General features: G+C 35.4%; 1 protein-coding gene across 1 annotated transcript; it reads right to left on the bottom strand.

Moving 5' to 3' along the window:
- Positions 1-836: 836 nt before the first annotated feature.
- Positions 837-7758, bottom strand: LOC131054359 (putative ABC transporter C family member 15). The gene is made up of 11 exons (XM_057988857.2): positions 7380-7758; positions 4554-6919; positions 4189-4275; positions 3395-4081; positions 3136-3300; positions 2564-2858; positions 2235-2449; positions 1833-2138; positions 1644-1707; positions 1277-1516; positions 837-1182 (listed from the first exon to the last, which is right to left on the bottom strand). Exons 1-11 carry the CDS (start codon positions 7399-7401, stop codon positions 1070-1072), a joined length of 4560 nt encoding a protein of 1519 aa, XP_057844840.1. The 5' UTR covers positions 7402-7758; the 3' UTR covers positions 837-1069.
- Positions 7759-14774: the final 7016 nt, after the last annotated feature.

Here is a 14774-nt window from a genome sequence, read left to right on the forward strand (position 1 = left end):
ATAGACACCTCAAAGAGATCTCTCCATCTATATTATATATATTATTATTAAATATGTATGTTAATTAAACCATCAATAGCAATTTACAAATCTTCAAAATAAAGCCTAAAGAAATGTCCATTTTTGCTATGTTACGTCCTGTCCCAAGGTGCCTTGAATTCAATAGTGAAATCATTTGAAGTCTTTTAAACTACCATGAATGGTAAGACATAAAATGACACTCTGAGACAAAAATTTGCAGTCTCGCAATACTATTTCTTAATTGTTGTTTTAGGTACTCATTGTCACGGAGTAATTATTTATTTAAATCCTTGGGATTGTAGAAAAGTATTGCAAAGACTTTGGTTCTAGAAGATCTAAAATAGCTTTTAATAGCAATAGTTTTTTAATTATAATTGAAAATGCATATTATTTTGCAACATAAATATTTTGCTTCACTGATATTGATTTGAAACTCTAACTAGTATATCTATATTTTAAAAATATAGGTAAATTATGCCGAGAGATATCTAATAATAAAAGAGAATTTGACGATTGCAAAAATATTAGTAGTATACAAGAGTTTCAAAAATATGGATAATAATAGAGTTGCTTAAGTATGTACCAGCATTATCTAAGATGACAACAAGAACCTGGAACTTAGAATGTAACGGTTTCATATAGTTGGAGACAAGTGGTGAGGGTTCTATTTTATTTGGAGTAATAAAATAACACCTCCGGAAAAACCAAAAGATGGTCTATTTCATACATTTACCCATCATTTGCATGTCAAATTGTTTCAAAATTGAATTTTTATTTAAGGACATTTTGATGTCATTGTAGATGACACCTCCACAAAAATCAAAAGATGCCATATTTCATATATTTACCCATCATTTACATGTCAAAAAAATTGAATTTTTATTTAGGAACATAAATAGAAATACTCCAAAAAGAGAAGTGTCCATAAATATGAAGCCTGACCCATGGTATCAAAACCAGCAAAACTTCATGGCTTGAAACTTTGAAATCTCAGTAGGCAGAGATTACTTTTCGTCATCATATTTGAAAGCTGATATTAAAAGACCACCTATTTGCCATCAACATTAGTTGATCTCACAGTGTACTCTGAAACAAGTTTGGCAAATGAAGAAGATTTGTTCTCCAGTAGTTTGGTTGGAGAGTCATATTCAACAATATTTCCTGATTAATAACAAGTATTCAGCTCATAGACTAAGCGAAAGAAGAGGATTTGCAATCTCAAAGATAGGAAAATAGAATGTTTAAGATTTCATACCATCACTCAGTACGAGGACCAAGTCACTATCACAGACGGATGGAATTCGATGGGCAATGGTGATTACTGTGCAGTCAGTAAATTGGTTCCGTATAGTTTGTTGAATGAGCCCATCTGTTGCAGTGTCCACTGAAGCAGTTGCTTCATCCAGTACCAATATGCGGCTTTGCTTTAGTAACACCCTTCCCAAGCACACAAGCTGTCTTTGCCCCATACTCCAGTTCTCCCCATTCTCAATTACTGCAGAACAGATCAGTGCAGTACATTTAATACATTTATCCTAAGTGGGAATATAAGTAGTAGAATAAGATGCTAAAAGGATTCTGTGTTTCCCATTTCAAAAATATGTAACAGGATAGATATAAACCGAGAGAATCAAGCTTCTCCTCTTTTGACTGGACGATTTCCCCTAGCTGGCATTTCTCCAAAGCCTGGAGCATGGGCACAAACAATGTAAATATTTAGTAACAGAAATCCCCACTTTCATACTTTTGAGCACTTATATTCTTTTGTCCAAGAGTAAGAGAAAATTAAAAACCAAACATATATAACCCACCTTCCAAATCTGGTCATCTGAATAGTCTCCCAATGGATCTATATTATTCCTTATAGTGCCTTCAAACATTGTTGGGTCTTGTGGAATGATGCTTAGTCTGGATCTTAAATCATGCAGGCCTATTGTTAAGATATCAACTCCATCAATAACTATTCTGCCTCCTACTGGGTCTACAATTCGAAAGAGTGATTGAATCAGAGTAGATTTCCCACAGCCTGTCCGCCCTACGATCCCAACCTTCTTCCCTCCAGGAAAAGTGCATGAAATTCCTTTTAACACAAGTGGTAGATGTGGCCCATAACGCACCTGATTGTGTACATCAAGTTTAAAATTTGAATAACGAGTGAGAATGCAATAACTAGTTGACATTCTTGAAAACTCAAAGATTGTTACAAGTATAACCTGAAGATCGAAAATATCAATTGTTCCTCTTGATGGCCAGCAAGAATTCGGTCCACAGCTGTCTATGATCAATGGAGGTTCACTAGGTATGCGTGAGTACTGCACTATTCTCTCTACAGAGACCATATTATTTTCCAAATTATTTAAGTGCCATATCAGCAAGGTTTGTGTAACGTTCAGAGTGAGACCATATGTTATTGCTAAACCTGCAGTGGCTGTTAAGGTCGCAAATAGTCGGTCAACTTTCATGAATCGTGGTTTCTATCTTGCTTGTTCAAATTAGTCTTATCAAGAATGATTATATCCCAAATCAATGTATTTCTACTTACTTGGATTAATTACACTTTCTGGCAGGCAAAGCAGGAGCACCATAGTGAACACAAATATAAGATTTGATAAAAGATCCAACCGAAAGCAAAGCCACTGCGTGCCCCCAGTCTTGTGGAATCTGGTTTTAGAATATCCATCAAACAAATGTAGATTTGTATTCATGAATGGAGTCTCCTGGTCAAAACTCCTGATTGTAGCTGCTCCGGAGATTGATTCTGCAAAATGTTGTATGATAGGAGCCTTACAAACTCCAATTAACCTAGAAAGTTCTCTAGATGTCACTATGTAATATTGCTGCATGCATGAAAGAAAACACATTAAGAAAAATATATCTTGTCTGTAGTGATCAGCACTGAAAATCATGAAACAGAAAATCATATAAAAAACATTACTCTTAGTAAAATCTGAAATGCAATTCTTACACCTGATATTATAGCATTTTTTTCAGTAAATTGTCATTTCTTTCTAGACCTAGCTTTCAGATAAACTTAAATATTGACTGCTCCCTCTCTGTTTTTTACCAGAAGGATATTTTGCATGATGGTAAAAAGCCATGAGAGATTGACCATACCTGATACCATATACAAATTGCAAGCAAAGGTATGAACATAATAAAGACCTGCCAAGCAACCTGAGACATGACTGCAATAGTCCCGAAAAGCTCTATAAATGTAAAAGCTACAGATCCTAGTTGAAAAGGAATGGCTTGGTCCACCTGACTCTGATCATTTGATGCCTGCCAACATGAACAAACAGCATTCGCTTTCTAGCTTCAAATGGATTTCTCTTATTTGCTTTTAAAATAGGATACAACAGTAAAATCTTCTAACCCGATTCAGTATACGGCCACTTGGAGTTGCATCGAAGAAGGACATCGTTGCCCGAAATATGCAGCTGTGCATTTTGCTAAAAAATTGTTTGGCACTTTCAAATCCAGTTAGACAAAGCAGGATAGTCCTCATAAGTATACATAATGAGCTGCATAATGCCAAAGTTATATAAACCAGAATGAGGAAGGACTTGGTAACAGGGGGCCTTTGTTCTTCAGTCAAAGGAGTTGCCCATGCCATCCAGTAATTGCTACCTATTTGGAGCAGCTGATATGCTATGTCCGCCAATAAAATGATAGGAATCAAAGCTCCTTTGTATGCAGCAGTAATGTAAGACCAGTACACCCACATAGTCACCCTGCCTTTCTCCCTTTCTTCTTCTTGCACAAGCTGTGAACTTCTGTCTTCTTTATCTTTTTCATTCTCTCTCTGATCTTTTGATTCAATCTCTTCATGTGCCTTTTCTGCTTCCTGGAGCTGTTCATGGTTAACGTCTTCCACACTAGTCTCGTTATCCATAGATGATCCTTCAACGGGTACCTGTGATGAGAGGATCTCAGAGTTCTCCATGTCATCGATGGATTTCAATGCTTTCTTATGTGCACCCACCAATTCGTCAAAATGTGTGTTTGATTGTAATATATCTTCATATTTTCCAGCCTGGGTAATCTCACCATCTCGCATTACCTATAAGAAAGTTTAATAAATACCAGTTGTCAACATAGTTTATATTTTATTCTCTTTGAACATGAAATCTGAATAACGTTTAGAATTGAACTGAAGTTCAAACAAACCAGAATGAGGTCAGCTGCAAATAAAAATTCGACTTGGTGTGTGACATAGACTACAGTTTTTGAACCCAGAATACCAAGTAGACATTCCTGTAACAGAAGAAAATAATTTTGAGATATTTTGGAGTTATTAACATGAAACAAACTACACATTAATTATATTAATACATAGTCTATAAAACAACATACTCTGTTTTTTTCTTTATGAAATGTTGATTTTCTGCTATTCAATTTGATAATTAAGCTAACAAATTCATGAATTTATTTCTTATAAAGACTAAAATAAGACCGACTATTTTAGTTTGTGTAAGAGTTGGTTTTCTTCTATTCAATTTGATAATTAAACTAAAAAATTCAGAACCCCATACCTGGAAAATGTGTGTCCCTGTATGTGCGTCAACAGCACTGAAAGGATCATCGAAAAGATAAATGTCGGCATCTTGATATAAAGCACGTGCAATCTGTATCCTTTGCTTTTGCCCTCCACTCAAATTTATTCCTCTTTCTCCAATTTCTGTTTGGTCCCCATACGGAAACAATTCGAGATCTTTTTTAAATGCACAGGCCTGTAGTACACTCTCATACCTGGTTTTCTCCCATTCCTTCCCAAAGAGAATATTGTCTCTGATTTTTCCGCTCTGTATCCACGGCGTCTGACTAACATATGCTTTGGTGCCACTTATCTTGACAACACCTGACATTTTGGGTATTTCCCCTAGTATGCAGGATAGGAAGCTTGATTTTCCTGAACCAACGGTTCCACACACCGCAACCTTCATGCCTCTCTTTATATGGACATCTAAGCCTCTTATAGTTAGAGTAGGTACTGTAGGATCCCAAGAGAATATCCCTTCTTGGATCTCAATTGCGTAGTCAGTTGAATCTTTGGAGACTTTTTCTACTGCATCTTGTTGCAGCTCTTCTTGCTTCAAAAAATTATCTACACGATCTAATGACACTTTGCTTTGAGCAATCACAGATATTAAGTTAGGAAGGCCGTTTATGGGTTCCTGGAGAATCTGGAAAGTTGCAAGTGCAGAGAAAATTTTTCCTGTTGTTAAAGGCACACCTAGTATTATGCATGTACCAAAAGTGACAACAGACACAAATGTAGGTGCTGCCCAAAAAATAAATGTTGTCCCAGAAAGTGCGTAAAAATACTTTTTCAGCCAACTACATTCTTCCGCCCTCAATGTTTCGAGTTTCATGAGAAATCTGGACTCCCACGCTTGCAATTTTAAGATTCTCATATTTTTCAGTGTCTCTGATGTAGCCTTCATCCTTTTGTCTTTTTCTTCCATGATATTTTTATCATACTTCTGTTCCATTTTCACTAGTGGATAATTTGCCATCATGATTAGCACTGTGGCTGCCACTCCTGCAAGAGAGGCCAATCCCAAGTTCTGATAAAGAATAACCAGCGCCAGAAGAATTTGCAAAGGTACAGCCCAAATGTCATGAACATACCAACTGAACTCTTCAATATGCTGAGCATCAACACTCATGTAATTAATTATCTCACCACTGGTATGATCTTGTCTTGACTGACCAGAAAGCATCAAGCCTTTCTTGTATAAAGCAGCTGTCAGTGCTGCCCTAACACATATGCATATGTGAACTGTAATGAAGGTGCAATGGCGTTGTGACAAAGAATTTACAAGCTTTGCAAGAAGAAACACACAAGCTAGAATAATGCCTTCACTAGCAAACTGTTCCTTTTTAGCAAGACACTGAACAAAGTTATCTATAAAGTAAGGACCTACATATGATGTACAAGAAGTTATTAATAACAGCAATCCTGTAAAGAGCACATCCTTCAGGTCAACGAGAAATAACATTTTTGCAATTGATGAGCCACTGCCCTTGGCATTTAATTGATTTCTAAATTTATGGTAAACATGGTCAGCTTTGTGAACATCTACAACTTCGGGTACATCATCAATGTCCAAAGGCTTCTTATGGCCAACATCAAGGAGAGGCTTCATCCAGGCAAATGACATCCGGCTGAGAAAGCTTGCTGTTGCATAAGGAGTGACTTTTGTCTTAAGGTTTTCATTATTTTCTGGAATATCATTTAAGAGAGGTTCTTCAATGCTTTGAGTTAAGAAGCTCTCACCAGTTCTGCCACAAAAACTGGCATAACTCAAAAAGGCTGAAAGTAAGAGAGCCAGAATTTCAACCACAATACTAAAGGTAATGTGATTTTGTTCCCTCATCTCATGAATATTGAGAAATAAAAAGAATGCATAAAGAATCAACAACAATATCCACCACAACCGAAGCAAAAGTGGGAACTTCTCATTACTTTCTTTCGTAAGGGAATAATATGCATAGGCTGAGATGATAGCCCAAGCCATGGCCTGAAAAACGTACTCTCCTTCGGCTCCAATATCTTTAGGCCTTGCCCTTAGCCACCAATATAAAGGGCTCCATATTCCAAGTATGCAATACAACACTGATAGAGATACACAACTAAGTATAGCCAGTTTATGCGTAATCCCATATTGCAACTTCTCGGAATAAGTAGGTTTCAAAACAGACGATTTGGCCCTTTGTGTGCAAAATCTACATCTTTTCAAGAAAAAGGGAAGGATAAGACTAACGACAAAGACCATCTGAAGCCCAATTGCAAGTACATGCCGCATGTAAACTCCAAAGATATTATCTGCAAGTTCTCCCCAATGCTTATCTTCGCCTAGCCCCAACAATTGCTTTGCCCAAATGGACTCCATCACTGCAAGCAAAGTAGCAACTCTGTCACAGAATTGTTAATACGGTGGATATATATATATATATATATATATATATATATATATATATATATATATAATCAAATATGAACTGATCTTTCAGAAGATCAATAATTTAGCCATAAAGAATCCTGCAACATATGGGGGGTCTTAAATTCAATTCTTAAATTTAACATCCTCGCAGAACCCAAGTCAGTAAAACCTAACTGAGCTATAATCCACAAGTGCCTGTAGAGTCAAGGGGACGATGAAAACTGAGCTAGATCCAAACCAAAGATTAATTGGCTACCAAAAAGTCTGGTATCTCAGTGTTAGAACACCGGACTAACAAAAAGAGATCATAAGTTCAACTCTAATTAATCCATGAAAAGTTTAACTATATATACAATAATAACAGCTAAGGTACAGAGATTATGTCAAAAATAAAATCAATTGTTCACTAACAATTTTTGGCGGCAATTGGCATGAGCTGCTCCCTGTTGATGCTGGTGGTGTTGGCGTGAGCTTCCCTCTTCTTTGAATTGAGCTCTTCTATGTTGGATTGGGATTACATAACATTTACCTAGAATTACGGAGACATTGGTTGTAGACAAATAAACAGAAAAGGGAATCCCCATCCCTTTCAACGGACAGTGACAAAGAATCAGGAACAAACAATTCTAAATCTCTCAAATTCAAATTGTCAAACTGATAGTGATAGGCGAAATAAGTTGTGGCCTGCACAGCAAGCAAAGGATGAGAGGACTTATTCAAATTCAGAGTGAGAATGGTCAACACAGGAGGCGGGCAAATGCGGAAAACTTAATGAGCAAGGAATTGAGGTCTCCAGCTTTGATTGTTCAACGGACGCGGTAAACAGCGCAATAATGCAGATGCTCCATAGAGAAGTCAAGTAAGATTGTACAAGACAAGCAGATCTTGGTGTGTAATGGGTATTGTCAACATCAATGTTTTTGTTGAGTGTAATATGTTTTTAGTATAGCAGTAAATGAGTTGGAACTCTTGTTTAAAAATGTGATATACAAATTATATTTAATGATTCAACTATTTATATTTATTTTCACAAATTTTATAAAATTAATTATATTTATCAGTTAAATCTTTTAAATTATGAGGTGCTAAATAATTTTTGTATAGTCAGGATATATTTCATATTGAAAAAGCATTAAATAATAATAGACATTTTTTTTTTAAAATCTCATTAAGTAGTGGTAACTTGCACAAAAGAAGATATAATAAGAAATATATGGCAAATAATATGCCACTTTGAGGGGGCAACCTCCCAATTCACTTTGAGAGAGATACCTCCAATAGTCTTCATGGAGAATACAATAGTCAACATGGTGATGATAACTAACCTATACATCCAATAGTCTTCACCAAGAACACAATAATCAACATGGTGATGATAACTAACCTATACCTCCTATATATACCATACTTATGCCTTGGATACCACCTAGTTCAACTTAAAAACTTAAGTATAACTTCTTTTTTTAACTTCCACTTCTTCTATTATTTCTTGTTCTTACTCTTTCTCTTGTTATTATTGTTGTTGAACATCTTGTTCTTTTTCTTGCTCTTCTCATTTGCAATAAATCACGCACATAAAATCAAAATGATCTAAATTTTTTACTATAACTTACCACAACCAATATCTCAATTTTCCAAAAAATAATCCAAGAAATTAGTTGATTTGCAACCAAGTGTAACTCCTTTTTTTAACTTCCACTTCTTCTATTATTTCTTGTTCTTACTCTTTCTCTTGTTATTATTGTTGTTGAACATCTTGTTCTTTTTCTTGCTCTTCTCATTTGCAATAAATCATGCACATAAAATCAAAATGATCTAAATTTTTTACTATAACTTACCACAACCAATATCTCAATTTTCCAAAAAATAATCCAAGAAATTAGTTGATTTGCGACCTTGAGAGCAAATTATTGAATACTCTAAGTCATCAATAAATCACTTAGTTCTACTCCACTCTCTCTACATTTTTTATTGTAGAATCTTCAATATTCTCGTAACAAACCCTTTAAAAAGTAGGAATAAATTCACTCATGTAAAAGAGATCTATGCTTCCCAAACAAATTGGGTAGAAACCCTAATTTGGTAATAAATCTCTTAATAGTACTCTAATTTATATAAAATGTAGATTGTAGATGTTTCAATATGCTCTTAAAAAACCCTTTAAAAATTAGATAAAAATTTGCCAAGATTTGAAATATATGTGTTTCACATAAGAACCTCCAAAATTGAAAAAAAATGTCTTACCTTCACAATGCCAAGATCATGAGTTGTAATACCACTTGTAATGAAATAACTTGTACAATAGAAGATATGCTTCGAGGGAGCAACCTCGTAACCCACTTTAAGAGACATGCCTCCAATAGTCATCACCAAGAACACAATACTAAACACGATGATGATAAATAACTAACCTATACCGCATATATATTGGATACCACCTAGGCCATCTCTCTCTCTCTCTCTCTCTCTCTCTCTCTCTCTCTTCGTGTATGTATGTATATGTATATGTATGTGTGTGTGTGTGTACACGTACATATATATATACATCTATCTATGTATTACATACATACATATATACATTCATAAATATGTATGTATGCATGTATTGGATACCACCTGAGATAACGCAAGAGATGATATATAATCATAATAATGATTATGTATCTTATTTAAGAGTTGAGGGTGTGATAAGTCAATTACTCATAACATAGTACACATTATACAATTAGGGGAATACATACATGATTAAAATAAGATAAATGATATAATATGTTTGAAAAATCAATAGTACATTAACTAGAATTGAGTAAACAAAAGAGTATATATATTATATTGACTCTTTGAAGATATATATATTTTGTGTGTATATATATCTAACTTTTGAAGATAAAAATATGAAACAAAAACCCTTACAAAACATGTCCTTTTTTAATCAAGCATACATAATTTGATATATGTGGTAAAAAAATCTATCACTAAATTCTATTATAGAGATTTCATATTAAAATAATAACAACAATAAGAATTATTTGTTGCTAATGTTCTTAAAAACAATCATTAATCGTGTTCATAAAAATGACAATACAAATGATCAAATTACAAGGATCTATAAAGAAAAACTAATTTTATATCATTTTAGGATTACAACACCTAAAATGAAGGACTAACTCAATAAAATAAAATTAGAGACAAGTGTGAATTGCTTATATGAAAAACAAATGGATTAGAATAAATATGCATACATGATCGTTAAAATATAGTTAAGTAAATAGAATGACAATGCTAAATATCATGAAGAAGATAAATGGTTATATAAAATACAAACCGTTTTAACTATTTCCATTTGAGATTCTCTTAAGAGGTCCCCTTCTTCTTTTCTCATTACAACATATGGGCTATCTTGCATGCATGAATTTATTTGGTATATAAATGTGGTGCATATATTTGCAAGGAAATGAGTTTAGATATAGTTGTCAATGTAATTCCTTGATGTCAATGTTGTTTCTCTTTTTGTCCACCTTAGCTTTTTGGTATAGATGGGAATAATTTTTAGTTGGACATGGTCTCAAGATGGGCTTATGTTTAATGTTTGAATTGTGCTAAAATAAAAGGAACATATAAAGTTTTTTTTTTTTTTTAATTGCTTCCATTTGTCTCATTTTACCATATACAAGACCTATTGATACTCACAAATTAGAACTTGGCATAACCTGTTGGGCTATGTCAAGAGAATCTTTGCATCAAGTTGTTCATTCTCTAGATTGGGAATGATAGGTGTTCTACATTGCATCTTGCAATGGAATTCCCAACATGGTTGTAGCAAACATTTTTTCAAGAAAGTGAAGAGAGAGAATCTGGGCAATAAAATGAAAGATAACATAACATGAAAATAGCCTTCTAATTTCCTTTTTCACTTTTTCATTAATTTTTTATTATTTTATTTTCATTTTGCAAATACTTATATGCTTAAGTTGTTTTTTCCCTTTCCAAAGATAAATGAAGTAATTCAAATTAATCATTTTACAAGAAATTTAAATAATTCAATTTAACTTTTGCAAGTAATGAATATTTTTCAATCACAATTTAACTAAATGTAATAAATTTAAATATGCTTTCAAATGCATTTAGCTTATAATATTCCTTTTCTCAATTTTTTGGCTTCACAAATGAATTTCATTTCATGAAAATGCAAGGATTTAACCTTTGAAATATAATTGAATGCAAAGAGAAAAATAAGCAACCACAATTACAAGGATGGTAATGTCTCTGGTTCGCACGGGCTAGGGGAAACCCTAGCCACGGTGTGTTTTTTTCCTTTCTTTCACTAAGGATGGTTCATGTGGGGGGGGGGGGGTGAGTTGGCTTGGGTTTGTTGCCATGGTGTGGGGTCTTTTTTTGTAGATTTGGTAGCATGTAGGACCTGGGCAGATTTTTTGTAGTCTGTGTGGGGTTGTGTGGGTGTTGCGAGAAGAGTTGGTGGTGCTTCTGGCTGGGGGTCGACCTCTTTTGTGTTGAAGATCTATGGGTTGACTTATCTGGCATTGTCTAGGTATTTTCCCCTACACTTGCAAGGGTTTTTGTGTGGCTAGTGTGATAGCCTGGGGGCCTTACATGGTGGCTCAATGAGATCCGATTGGAGAAACATGCATGCCATTTAGGGATGCAGTAATAAGGAATATCTCTTCACCATGCATGCGGGAAAATCCTATATTTGGGATGACTGGTACAGACATGAGTGAAATTTCTTCTCAAGCTGGAGGATTTAAGCCAATAAAGGTAAATGGATGCCTAGCTAGGAGGGAGAGTAGGTTGATCCTTGTGATTCCTCCTGACAATGTTGGAGAAGATATTGAATATTTATCTAATCATGCCTTGATTTATAAATTCATAGCCATTTGGGTGTCTTTGCCTTTTTTGGAGTCATGGGCTTGTCGCACATGGAATCTGGAGGGAGAAATGGAAGTTATGCTTTCTGTTGATGGGTATTTTCTGGTAGATTTCTCATGCATGTCGGATACAAATAGGGATTTTGAGGGGGGGCTATTTTTATAATCAAGTGGGCCTTTTTATCAAGACATGGCTTGTTGGTTTCAACCCTACAAAAGAAATTTTGTCAAGGGTTCCTATTTGGGTGAGACTTCCATGGTTCTCTTTGGAGTTCTAGAGAAATGATATCTTCAACCTAGTTGTTGCACAACTTGGGAAGCTAGTGGGCCCTTCACGACAAACGAAGCAAAAAAACATAATCACTTTTGCTCGGGTTTGTGTTGAAATTGATTTTAGCATGTTGTTACCTGATTCTATGAAAATTTAGTTGGGTTCAAACTATTGGATCCAACATCTTGACTACGAACTTTTCCATTTCGTTGTCGGCTATGTCATGAATATGGGCACTTGCAATGTCTGTGCCCTAAATCTAAACCTACAAGGGCTTCTAGAAGTGGTTTGTCTAATGCACCTCCAAAACAGGATAAAGGTAAGGCTCCTCTAGACGGAGACAATGAGGGTTTCATTTTGGTTAAATCTCATAATAAGGGAAGAGGTTTGAAGAGAACCTTAAATGACAGGCAGAATGATGAGGTTTTTAAAAGGTTTGATGTGTTGGATGATCTAGATCAATTTGATTGGGCTATTATGAATATTCCTATGGGCTAGGATCATTTGGAGTCCGGGGATCCAGTTGGGGAGCAAGGTAATAATGTTCAAGCTACTTCTTAAGAGGATGTCCTTGATGTACATATGGACACATATACTCTTCTAGGGATCTCTGGTGTATTGGGGGCAAGTGGTGGTAATGAGATTCAAGTAGGCCTAAGTCTCATATGTACTAGATCTATTGTGGAGAAAGATATGCAAGATAGTAGTAAGAGTAAGGGTACCCCATCTATCTTGGGACTTCAACAGAAAGCCCTCAAGAAGGGAATCCCAAAGAAGACTCGAAAGGTAGGTAGGAAGAAGGACCAAGAAAAGGTGAAGTTGGTGGGTGAGACGTTGGTTGAGTCTGGGTCTATGAAGACCATTAATTCCCACTTTTCTCCATCACAAAAATGATTGTCCTCTTATGGAATGTAAGGAGGTTGATTAGCATCCCTAGACAAAAGGCTATTCGAAAGTTGATTGTTTCTCATTCTCCTAATGCAATCTTTATTTAGGAAACTAAGTTGTCGATGGATGGTATACTCAATAAGGTATCAAAAATTTGGCCTCAAAGTAATTGTCAATGCATTAGGGACCAAAATTATCCTAGGGGCATGGCTTTCTTGTGGTATCCTTGTAAGATAATCCCTTTCTAGTGGATTGCTAGTAGGTCTTCTATCTCCTTGGTGGTCACGTGCTTTGAATCTGGTGAGAATATTATTTTTACAAATGTTTATGCCCCAACCGTTCTCATGGGGAAATCTCTACTTTGGTTACATATAAGATTTGATTTTTATTTAGCTCCTTTATTCCCGTAGATTTTGGCGGGGGATTTTAATGCAATCTCAAGTTTGGAGAAGAAAAGGGGGGGAAATCTCAATCTAGATCCTTCTGCAGGGCTTCTGAGGAGTAATATTGGGTTCTTGAGGGTGGTGGATGTTAAGCCCACCAATGGTTTATTAACTTGGAATAATAGAAGATGTGGAATAGAGGCAATAGTCGAGAGACTATACAGGTTACTAGTTTCTTGCTATTGGGTGGGGGATAGTTGGATTACTAGTTCAAATATTTTGGACTTGAGAGGGTCTGACCATTGGTCAATCAAATTCTCTACTAATAAGTTTCAAGTATCGAAGAATCCCTCTATCAAGTTTGAGATTAGGTGGCTTCAAGAGCCTTCTCTTCACAAACTCATGATTGACTGGTGGAGTGGGGGGAAGCCTTCTTATGGTAATGCAATGTATTCCTTTGCCAAGCAGTTGCAATTTATTAAGTATAATCTCAAAATATGGAATAGGATGAGTTTTGGTAATATCTTTCCTTGGGTTCATTTTATTTCTTGTCAAATTAGGGATTAAGGTTTATCTGATTCTTTTCTTAGGGAGGAGGTAGTAGTGAAATAATTGGAGGAATGTGAGCTCCTATAAGAGATCTATTGGAAGCAAAAGGCTCAGGTGGATTGGTTCTAGGAAGATGATAGAAACACAAATTTTTTCATAACTTAGTGAAGGACAAAAGGCATGGGAGTTCAATTACTTCTCTTATTTCCTATGAGGGGGTTATGCTATCCTCTCATAGAGAGATTACTCAAGAGGCCACTAGATTCTTTGTAGATTTGTTTTCTAGGGATTTTGATTCTGGTAAAGAGGAAGAAAGACTTGTGATGGACTGCATTCCTCCCCTTGTTTCTAATGAGATGAATGAGGATCTCATGAGACCTGTATCATTAAATGAAGCTGAGGAGGTGGTTTTTGGCATGAAGAAGGGTAAAGCTCCAAGGCTGGATGGTTTCCCCATAGAATTCTATCAGGAATTCTAGGAGATAATTAAGCTGGATCTCTTTGAGATTGTGTAGGAGTCTTTCAGGAACAAACATATTCTTAAAGCTCTGAATGCTACATTTCTAATGTTTATTCCTAAGAAGGAAGGAGAAAATACTCTTGATTCTTTTAGACCAATAGGTTTGTGAATGTGGTTTATAAAATTATCACAAAGTTGATTGCAGAAAGGCTCAAGCCATGGCTAAATAAATTAATCTTAGAAGAGCAAGGGGGTTTTGTTACTGGAAGGAAAATTATAGATGGGGTTATTATAGCAACAAAAGCTATGCACTCTATGGTAGTTTCTAAGGAGAAGGATATGTTTATAAAATTGGACATGGCCAAAGCT

This window comes from Cryptomeria japonica, chromosome 3 (genome assembly GCF_030272615.1).
Source record: "Cryptomeria japonica chromosome 3, Sugi_1.0, whole genome shotgun sequence".
NCBI lineage: Eukaryota > Viridiplantae > Streptophyta > Pinopsida > Cupressales > Cupressaceae > Cryptomeria > Cryptomeria japonica.